The sequence below is a fragment of the Rhinichthys klamathensis genome, unplaced genomic scaffold, assembly GCF_029890125.1.
Source record: "Rhinichthys klamathensis goyatoka isolate OS25496 unplaced genomic scaffold, OSU_Roscu_1.1 h1tg000240l_1, whole genome shotgun sequence".
Classification (NCBI taxonomy): domain Eukaryota; kingdom Metazoa; phylum Chordata; class Actinopteri; order Cypriniformes; family Leuciscidae; genus Rhinichthys; species Rhinichthys klamathensis.
The window spans coordinates 1,393,381-1,404,399 of NW_026606762.1; the positions used below are offsets into that span (position 1 = coordinate 1,393,381).

The 11,019-nt window shown below is 33.8% G+C and overlaps 2 protein-coding genes across 6 annotated transcripts in view; both read right to left on the reverse strand.

Annotated features, from left to right (window-relative positions):
• The window catches only part of mrvi1 (murine retrovirus integration site 1 homolog), a 50,446-nt gene extending 48,865 nt beyond the window's left edge, over positions 1 to 1,581 (reverse strand). For all 5 annotated transcript variants that reach the window (XM_056265733.1, XM_056265732.1, XM_056265730.1 and 2 more), the window contains exon 1: positions 1,459 to 1,581. In XM_056265733.1, the coding sequence (XP_056121708.1) occupies positions 1,459 to 1,576 (118 nt within the window). In that variant the 5' untranslated portion in view covers positions 1,577 to 1,581. The remainder of the gene's footprint in view (positions 1 to 1,458) is intronic.
• A 2,008-nt stretch (positions 1,582 to 3,589) lies between these two features.
• On the reverse strand, positions 3,590 to 10,982 carry LOC130100354 (uncharacterized). Its single transcript, XM_056265782.1, has 9 exons — positions 10,935 to 10,982; positions 10,052 to 10,129; positions 9,911 to 9,967; positions 9,751 to 9,810; positions 9,605 to 9,660; positions 7,773 to 7,866; positions 6,293 to 6,436; positions 4,194 to 4,288; positions 3,590 to 4,121 (listed from the first exon to the last, which is right to left on the reverse strand). Exons 2-9 carry the CDS (start codon positions 10,085 to 10,087, stop codon positions 3,590 to 3,592), a joined length of 1,074 nt encoding a protein of 357 aa, XP_056121757.1. The 5' UTR covers positions 10,088 to 10,129; positions 10,935 to 10,982.
• Positions 10,983 to 11,019: the final 37 nt, after the last annotated feature.

An 11,019-nucleotide genomic window follows, 5' to 3' on the forward strand; every position in this document is an offset into this window, starting at 1 on the left:
TACTATAACTGATTTTTGTTGTATTTTTAATCAAATAAGCGCAGCCATGGTTAACAGAAGATAATTATTTTAAAAGTATTTAAAATCGTACCGACCCCAAACTTTTGAACGGTAGTGTATATATTTTTTAGTTTTATTTATATGAATAGTTTTAGATTTTTCAGTTTTAATTTTAATTTTAGTTTATGCTTTAGTAATTTTATGTGCTTGTCAACTTTATTAGTTTGTTTTGTATTTTTCTATTTAGCATTAATTCGACATAAACTTCAGTTAGTTGCCAAAGCAATATTTCTAATTTAAGTTTAAATATTTCATCTACTAATTATATTTTATTTCACCTTTATTTCAGTGAGTTTTATTTTTTGTTAACAACAATGTTTCCAAACAATGGATAACAAGATTGCGTTATCATTATCGTTATTTTAGCACTTCCGTTTGTTGACAGTCAGTGTTCATCATGAATCGAATATCGAATCTGTAAGATTGCTTTTATTCAGCAGTTAAATAATTTTTTTTTTTATATTGAGCAGTTTAAATGTTATACACAATCTTGCCAGTTACTGTATGTATTTTTACTTTGTCAACTATTTGGAAAAATATTTCCATAGAAAGGCAAAGCAGAATGACTAGTTCTGCGCCTCTAAACAACATACAGTAAAGGCTGGATGAATGAACTCGGTTGAGTGAAAGATTCAACGATTCACTCATAAAAAAACGTGTTAATTCCTGAATGAATTAGAGGTTTTAAAAGATATGAGTGATTAAATAATTCACTGTTTCACTCATTTTTCGCAACTGGCATCATGATGTAACCAGCAGAAAGAGTCCAACTGAAAAATCCTTTTACACAGGCTGAATTAAAAATATAATACTACTAATATAAATATATGTGTAAAAGTAGTGCATTTGCTTAAATTTGGCTAATTTCCTGACCAATCATTTGTGGTTAAGACAAAAAAAGCGTAGTGTTTTTGGGCTTGCCATTTTTTATGCCCTTGAGTATCCAGTTTACTTTCCGTGTTTAACAGTCATATCTAATATCATATTACATAGGACTGTTAAACATTAGAAACTAATGAAGATGGAGAATGGGAGTGCTGTGTGCTCAGGCTCTAGCGTTCTCAGTGCCGTCAAAATAAAAGTCCCGCACAACAATCAGTGCGGCAGGACGTAAGTGAGCAGAAAAATGGTCCTAGTGGGAAATTTTGTTCTCAGGGGACGGCCCTGGTGGCTAGTATAACTATAACTGCCCAGTGTGAAAATCTAAAATTATCATCTAAAATCCTAAAATCATTCCCAGTTCCTGCGGTGCGATAGTTCTGCCAATAGTTATAGGAACTATGAAAATGTTCCTCCGGTGCGAAAGCCCCTTTAGAAATGGTTTCTATTTCTGCAACGTCACAACTGGAACAACAACATACAAAGTGTGACAAAGATATATTCAGAGGTAGTCAATACCGTTTTTGGATGAGAATGGAGTGAGGGCGCTTGTCTGAGGGAGAGTCTGTGGTGTGGAAATGGATGTGATGTCAGCTGAGCTACAACCCAGGACGCCAGTAGACACAGATTGAGACATACAAAACGACTAGAACAAAACAAAGAACATGTTAGATCAATTATTGCCATAGTGTGCAGGTTACAAACTCAATATAAATTACCATTCAAAAGTTTGGAATGTCTCTTCTGCTCACCAAGGCTGCATTTATTTGGTCAAAAATCCAGTAAAAACTTTAATATTGTGAAATATTATTACAATTTAAAACAACTGTTTTCTATTTGAATATATTTTATAATGTAATTTATTCCTGTGATGCAAAGTTGAATTTTCAGCATCATTACTCCAGTCTTCAGTGTCACATGATCCCTCAGAAATCATGATAATATGATGATCTGATGCTCATGAAAGATTTCTTATGATCAATGTTTTTATCAAACTGTTTATACGGACTAATATTTTTGTGTAAGCTGTGATACAATTAAAAAGTTTGGGGTAAGAAAGATTTAATGTGTGTGTGTGTATATATATATATACAGTATATATACACACTATTATTCAGCAACATTAATCTGATCAAAGGTGGCAGTAAAGACATTTATATGTAATATGCAAAAGATTTATATTTTGAATAAATGCTGTTTTTCTATATTCACCTGAAAAATGTATAAGTGTCCACAAAAATATTAAGCGGTAAAAAAAGAATTCAACATTGATAATAATACGATTTTTTTCTTAACCCTTTACCTGTCACCCCCCCTTTTGATAATTTACATTAAAATGCACTATACAAACTTAAATGGTTGTAATTCAAGAACGCTTTGGAATATAGACCTAAGTTTGGTCTTGTTTTAAAGAAAACAATCAGCAGATTATTACTAAAGTGAAAGCACTTCAAAAAATTTAAGTATGAAAAAGTTATGGAAGTTATAATTTACAGTAAATCAAATATACTTTATTAATATTTTTTTTTAAATATAAAATAAATATTTTACAAAATATTTTTTAATATAAAATTACTATAAAATGAAAGCTATATATCTAACCAAGTTGTGTTCCAAATTTAAAGTTGATATCACAAAAATTGAAGTTCCCATGAGATTTTGTTTAGGCGTTATACCAAAAATAGCCACCGGGTGCCATTGAATTCCATTGAATTTAATTGTATGCATTCTGCCATAACAAATTAATAAATTTCTATCCAAATATCACTTCTGTCACTAAATATGGAACCTTGAGACTCAGACCTTTCTGACAATATGTGTTTTGTCAAGATTAGAAAAGGTTTTGATAATAAATTATGAAAGATGATGCCCAAAAGGGGAGGGGCCTAATAAAAAGTACCGTTTCTATGGTAACGCAACGTCCAATTTCAAAACGGTTTTCACAGGATGAATTCTGAGTTCGTAAGCTTTCAAATGATACCTAATTTATGATAACTACTAAAATATGTGATATAATAATAATAAAAAAATTATATATATATATATAATATATATTATACTTTTTAGAGGACTTCTTACTTTACTTTTTAAAATATAATTTGATATTTTTTTATTGACAAATACTAGATTATGTTTTATTATGAACTTTTAGCACTAAAAACCAAAGTTCCAATTATTAAAAGTGTGTGCGTCGACTTTTTGTGACAAAGGTCAGAAACTCCTGTAATGACGTCGATTTTTTGAGGCGCACTCTTGTCATAAATTCATATATTACTGTTCATTCATAATTTGTAAGAAAAAAACCGCGCCAAAATATCTATTTAGGAGTCTTAGACCTTTCCAACGATATATAGTTTGTCATGACTAGATTAGGATTTAATAGTAATATAGTGAAGTAAATTTAGTTTGCCCGTATACGGGCAGGTGACAGTTAAGGGGTAATGAAGCACCAATAATAACCAAATCAGCACATGATTTCTGAAGGATCATGTGACACTGAAGACTGGAGTAATGATGCGGAAAATACAGCTTTGCATCACGGGAATAAAAGACATTTTAAAATATATTAAAACAGAAAACAGTAACGTTAAATAATATTTCACAATATTACTATTTTTACTGTAATTTCGATCAAATAAATGCAGCCTTTTCAAAAATATAAAAAAATCTTAATTAGTCTAAACTTTTCCCTGGCAGTGTGTTGGCACACCTGTGTGTTGGCAGAGGTCGTGTCCTCCAGGGCATTGAGTTGCCTCTCAGTGGTTTCAGCTCTCTCCACCCTCATGCTGATGGCCTCTATCCTCTCCTTCATCCTCTTCTCGCTGCCCATAAGCTCCTCCACTTTCCTCAGGGACTTCAGCAGGTCTTCTTCTACTGATGAATCGGTGATCACAGCCACATCTCTGAACTGAATCTGAGAGTCTTCCTGTGTGCTGGTTCCCTGGTCTTTGAGAAGCTCCCTCACGCCACGCTTAGTCTCTTCCACCTGGGCTTTCGTGCGATCGACCGCCAGGCCTTGGATCTGTTTCTGCGCGTGTGCCACAGCCTCTTGTGGATCTCGGGCAGTCTGACCCCTCCACCAGGTGATGGCAGCCGCTATGTGAGCCTCCTGTGTCTGACGCTTGGTCTTGTGCTGTCCTCGCGCTGCCAGCGGAGCTTCAAGAAGCTCCAGCTCTTTTAGACTGGAAAGCATGATGGACAACATGATCATCAACGCAAAGCAACGTTGAAATATTATGGAAATGATTCATTACAGTGTCACCAGCTGATGCCTAGAACTTCCATGCTGTTGTTGGTCCTGCAGAGAGAGTCTCTGTAACTTCTCACTCGCACTGTTGCCAACTTTGTCCTGAAGAGCAGATGATACAAAGAAAGAAAGTATTGCATGTTTGGAACAACTGGTCATTTTTGTACGGAAGCGTCTTGCATTCACTTGAGGAAAAAAAATCTACTCTGTTTTTCTGAATTATCTCAGAATTACCAGTTAATTATCTCAGAATTACGAGATACTTTTTTCTTGAAAAACATTTTTTTCACTCTGTTTTTGAATTAATGAGTTACTCATAATTTTGAGATAATTAAGTCATTAATTCAGAAAAACAGAGCAAAAACTTTTTGTCCATGAAAAATTATCTCGTAATTCTGAGATAATTAACTCGTTAATTCAGAAAAACAGAGTAGATTTTTTTTCCTCAAGTGAATGCAATACGCTTCCGTATTTTTAGGGTCGACTACAGTGTTATTCTAGTATCTTTGAGATAATATTGTAGTTTTTATTAATATTACTTTTTTTTGTCATTTGGTTGTGTATAAGTCGTTTTATTAGTATTTGATTTTTTAAATATAATTTTCATATTTTTTTTTTTTTTCAGTTTTAGTTAATTTACTTTAGTACATTAAGTTAAATTAAATAAAAATGTGAAATGTTTCCTTGGCAACTGGGTGAAATAAAATAAGTACTTTTTTTGGTGTATTTTATTTTATTTTGAGTCCAAATTTATTTCATTTCAAGAAACATTTTTTTTTTTGGTTTTAGTTAACACATACAGTATATTGTCAATCACATTTGTTTGGACTCTGTGTTTCATCATCGTCTGCCTTAATCATTCATTTGTTGTCAAAGGCACTTATTATGTTCATCTGTGCACTCATCAATCACCATCGACATCACCTGTATATGTGTTCGGTTCTCCGTCAGTTTAGTGTCTGCTCAAGTCTTTACTGGATGTGTTGTATGTCGCTCTGTTCCTGTTTAGATTACTCACTGAATTTATTAAATCTTACCTATTTGCCATCATCTTCGTGTGTGTTTATACAACCACCCCTGTGACATACTGTATATATACACACATAATTCAGTCCCTCCAGGATTTTGCAATCACAAAATTAGCAAAATATCAAGCAAACTGCATTATTCACAGAGCTTGTATTTTGTCATTTTTCCACACATTTTTTAACATGAACGAGCCATTGAACACCTTCTTTATATTTATATGTAAAGCATGTGGGACGAAATAAAAGCTTATAGAGGTTTAATGATACTATATATATAATACTGAATATCATGTATATTAGTCCTCATAATGCCTGATTTCACCAGTTGATTATATTAAAAAAATATACATTTGACTGTATGTGCACTTTTTAATATATCAAATAAATGCAATCACTGATATTACTATTGTAAATAATTATATTAAATTTAAAATAAATGCAAAAATAATATTACAAGAATGGACAATTCTATAATTTTGAAAATGACAATTACAATGAATAAATTGTAAAAGCATATTTAAAATGTAAAGTATAACCAGTGTCACAGATTATATACTGTACAAAATCACAATTTCAGTAATTATGCACAAAAATGTCAGGTAATTATAGTCTTAATGTGACTAACTGACGCTGTTGTATGAGAACTGAACTGCGCTGGACGATGACTTTATATTTTTGCAGAACTGTTTTATGGATGAAACCCTAAAATGTATGATCTAACTTTAATTTAATAATTGATGATCTTTACAACAGACCTGAATCAACACTGAACTGACTTCAGCTGAACAACAGCCGAACACACATTATTTTCCTGTTCTCTCTGTAAAGCTGCTTTGAAACGATCTGTATTATATAAAGTGCTATATAAATAAAGGTGACTTGACTTGACCAACAAGTCCCAAAATCAGAAAAAGTTTAAATTCTGGTGTGATTGAATAACAATATTAATAAACTGTATAATAACTTTGATTCTCTGTTATTATTTGAGTATTTTAAGAGAAAACCCCAGCAATTATGTTGGTGTTGTGTGTGTGTGTGTGTGTGTGTGTGTGTGTGTGTGTGTGTGTGTGTTTCTCACAGTCTCCGAGAGTTGTGCGTGCAGGATATGGGACAACTCTACAGGCTTGATCTTTCGGAGGTTTTGAATGTCTCCTCTCTGGGGGACGGTGGGTAAGATCTGGCTGACAGAACCGCAAATCGACTCCATGGCCACATTCTGGGACTGAAAGACGAGTAGAAGAGGACATATACTGTACATACATTTTACTTCCACATGTAAAACTGTTGAAAACCAAATGGCTGTTTTACAGATTCTGCATGGAAACAACTATGGACGATTCTGTTTGAAAGTTCAATATGGCCGACTAGGTAATCAGACCAACACTACGATTATGGGTGTGATATATCGGAGCAATAGCACTGTGGGCAGACCCGAGTTCGAATGTATGTGTGTGTGTGTGTGTGTGTTCACTACTCCTAATGTGTGTGCACTAACTTGGATGGGTTAAATACAGAGAACAAATTCGGAGTATGGTTACCATACTTGGCCTTTACGTCACATTTCACTTATATTGCTTTTAAACAACAATTCAATACACAATAATCTAACATTTTAAAGACATATTTCTAGTTCCTTCTATTTTTGGGCCACCAACAAGAACTGTTCGAAGCTGAGACAAAACAGAATCTATTCAGTTGCTTCATTTCTGAATGGATTGGTGCCTTTGAACAGATTATATAACAGGGGTATGATCATAAAGGCAGACACATTTCGCCACCTACTGGCACAAATATGTAACTTGGATTGAAACAATCAAAAAGGTCTGAAACCAATTGCAGCCTTCCTTTGTGAAAAAGAAGTAAACTTTAATATAGGCTACTTTTTAAAAGAGTAATTATTAGATAAACAATACACTTTAAAAGAATACTTGAATGTAATGTTTCACTAAATTGCAAAGTAATTATAGGCTATCATAGTTTAAAGTTATATTAAACACAATTAGCTGAACTTTAGAAAATGTTTTGCTCACTCAAGTACATCTTTATTTGTAATTTTCATAATTGCTTCAATTGTATTCTTTTTAAAAGTGTACATAAGTGTGTTAAGAAATATTCATGCAAGTGTAGGCTATACTCTCTCTTTACATTGCCTTTTATTTCATTAATATTATAATATTTGCAAGTACATGTAGTTTTAAAAATATATATTCTTAAGATTTCAAGTAGCCTACACTACAATGCACCTTTTAAGCACGCTTCTTTTTCACAAGGGTTTCTTCAGTCTTTTAAACAGCTCAGCAAATAACAGAATCTGTGTTTTCTATGGAAATCATGTTATTTTAAATATTTAAAAACAATGGTTGTACTTTAGTTGTATAAAGAGATGCTTTAGAATATATAACAATAAATGCAAGCTAGGGTGAACAGATGAGTAACTTAAAGATACATCATTTAAAAGAGTTCAGGAATGTAATAATTCATGCATCAGAGGGGTAACGCACTGTAAGCGGATGGTCCAGCAGTGTACTGTATGTGTTAATAAACTAATGGACTATTACCGGTTGAGCATCCAGAATCTCACGGTGAAGAGACTGATGGTTTGTCACACCTGTCCTCTGTGGACCACCAGAGCTGATGTGGTATTTATTTAACCTGCCAAAAATATGAAAAAATTCCTTTACAAAAAAGCACAACATTTAAACAAAGCGATGAAACAGAACTATGTATACACATATTATGTAAGAGGATTTTGTTCATTTTTTATCACACAATTAAAAAAAAATGTTCAATGACTAGTAAATTTATGTAAAAATGCTTTGTCTCTCAAAATATGGGCTACCTTCCAGGGTGTCCTGTAACATGTATGGTCTGAGACAGTCATGGCCTAATGGTTAGAGAGTCAAACTGGTAACCTGAAGGATGCAGGTTTGATTCTCAATACCTGCCGGAAATGACTGAGGCGCCCTTGAGAAAGGCAACTAACCACCAATCGCTCCCCGGGCGCCACTGCAAAAATGGCTTCCCACTGCTCTGGGTGAGTGTGTCCACTGTTAGCTGTGTGTGTGTGTTCACTACTCACTACTCCTAATGTGTGTGCACTAACTTGGATGGGTTAAAGGGATACTCCACTTTTTTTTGGAAATAGGCTCATTTTACAACTCCCCCAGAGTTAAACTGTTCAGTTTGACCGTTTTTGAATCCATTCAGCCGATCTCCGGTTCTGGCGGTACCACTTTTAGCATAGCTTAGCATACATCACTGAAGTGGACAAGACCATTAGCATTTCTCAAAAAAAAAATGACCAAAGAGTTTCGATATTTTTCCTATTTAAAACTTGACTCTTCTGTAGTTACATCGTCCACTAAGACCGACGGAAAATGTAAAGTTGCGATTTTCTAGGCTGATATGGCTAGGAACTATACTCTCATTCCTGCGTAATAATCAAGAAACTTCACTGCCGTACCATGAGTGCAGCAGGCGTAATGATATGACGCAGCGCCTGAAAATAGTTCCGTTGTGTTGACGGAAGGTGGCCTATTTTCAGGCGCTGCGTCATATCATTACGCCTGCTGCACTCATGGTACGGCAGTGAAGTTTCTTGATTATTACGCAGGAATGAGAGTATAGTTCCAAGCCATATCAGCCTAGAAAATCGCAACTTTACATTTTCCGTCGGTCTTAGTGGACGATGTAACTACAGAAGAGTCAAGTTTAAATAGGAAAAATATCGAAACTCGTTGGTCATTGCTTTTGAGAAATGCTAATGGTCTTGTCCACTTCAGTGATGTATGCTAAGCTATGCTAAAAGTGGTACCGCAAGAACCGGAGATCGGCTGAATGGATTCAAGAACGGTAAAACTGAACAGTTTAACTCTGGGGGAGTTGTAAAATGAGCCTATTTCCAAAAAAAAAGTGGAGTATCCCTTTAAATGCAGATAACATGGGTTACCATACTTGGCCTTCACATCACTTTCTTGTTATTTTCGTTTTCTCTCTGTTCGCTGTGTTTCCTTAACTCATTCACGGTCTACTCTGTGGCTACAGTTAATCACTGATTATTACTGTTAAATGTATTAATTTGTTTATTTAATTTTAATCAAATTATTTCCTTTATTCTAATCCAATGTAATCTACTTAATAGGTGACTGTTAATTTGAATCACATTTTATATTTATTTATTTGAATCTAATTTATTCATTTACTTGTTTATTTTTAATCTTATTATTTATTTATCTTTTTTTGTCAGTTTTTCTCTAGACTTTTGCAGAGACCTCCTGCTCCCGGACACCGGTTTGAAAACCCCTGATTTAGAGCATAAACGATGGTTCATTGTTGCTGCTTTTCACAAGTACCAATTGAATTTCCCCGCAAATGCACCCGTGGAGTTTACCTGAAGAGTGCTTGCTGTGAGTGCTCGTGTAGTGTCGTCAACTCTGACTGCAGGCCCTTCAGATGCATTAGCACACAACAGAACGCCATCACTGAATAGCCAAACCATTATTTCACATGTTCATAATGGACTCAACCTTGGAATACCTCGATCATTTTGTGACTTTCATAGTGAGTGTCCTTCAGCTTTTCCAGCAGGATGTTTTTCTATGTCAAATAAACAACAAGGCCATAAAAGAAAGACACACATGTACTGAACTCTGTTTCTAAGACTAAAATCAATCATCATCACCAAGTTTAATATCACCTTTGTAAGGTCCCTGTTTTTCTCAGCCAGTATCATGTGAGATTCCTCTAATTTCCCCTTGTAAACATGATCGGACAGTGTTAATACAGCTCCCCCTGTGGCCAGTAGGGTAACTGCACACTTCAGTATTCTCTCTCTCACCTTTAATTCTGAGTTTTCTCTTCTAAGTTTGTTCATTCGATCTTCAGCAAGGTTCTTCTCAAGGGTTAATTTTTCACTCTGTGGAAGATATTGTGATTAAATAAATAGAACTATTCGTGTATTAATCTCTTATATAGCCCATTTCCGCCTCATCAGAAACAAAAATCATGGGCTACTATTGTAAATCATAATTTTAGTTGAAAAGTCCAAATTATATTTAAGAGATGAAAAGTTGAACATATGACTTAGTCGAAATTACGACTTAAAAAGTCAAAACTATGACATAAAAAGTCAAAATTATTACAAAAAAATTCATCATAATTTAGATGTTTTCGCCTCATAATTTCAACTTTTTAATGTCATAATTTGACTTGATATGTTATACTTATGACTTTGTGAATTTCGCCTTTTATCTCATATTTTCACATTTTTATGTCTTGATTGTGACTTTTTTTTTAGACACTACAACTTTTTATCATAATTTTATGACTTAATAATTTCCTTTTCAGAACTTTTTATGCCATTAAGATTTACCAAAGAACGATTTTTTCCCCCTTATGTGGCGGAAATAGGTTTCCATACGTGTTTGCAAAAATGGTTTCAGTTTGATTAATTCGGACAGTTTTGTCTGCAACTATTTCTCAAACTGAAATAGTAAAGGGATATTTTATAAGATAGAAAAGCAAAATAGTGCAAGATGAGGATTTATGTGTTTATTTGATGTATAAATGTAGGCTATATATAAAAGTATCAAAATATGGAAACACTTCTTTTGTGATGGGGGCCTGTGCCCCAGAAATATAACTGTTTCCCTGTTTCACAATATATTATTTTATCACATTATATTATTATCATATTATATTATTTAAGACAAAGTCAATACCTTTTCTTCAGTTATTTGGATTAGAGCTTTCAAGCGTTCACTTCCCTTTATCTAAAAGACAAATGTCAAGTTATTGAGTAAGAAT

Coding starts and splice junctions, on each gene's coding strand:
- LOC130100354 (XM_056265782.1), bottom strand. CDS start 10,087: ATGAACAAACTTAGAAGAGAAAACTCAGAATTAAAG. Junction 7,867..9,604: donor TCACAGCAAGCACTCTTCAG/GTAAACTCCACG, acceptor TATTTTTGGCAG/GTTAAATAAATACCACATCA. Junction 4,122..4,193: donor AGGCATCAGCTGGTGACACT/GTAATGAATCAT, acceptor CATGCTTTCCAG/TCTAAAAGAGCTGGAGCTTC.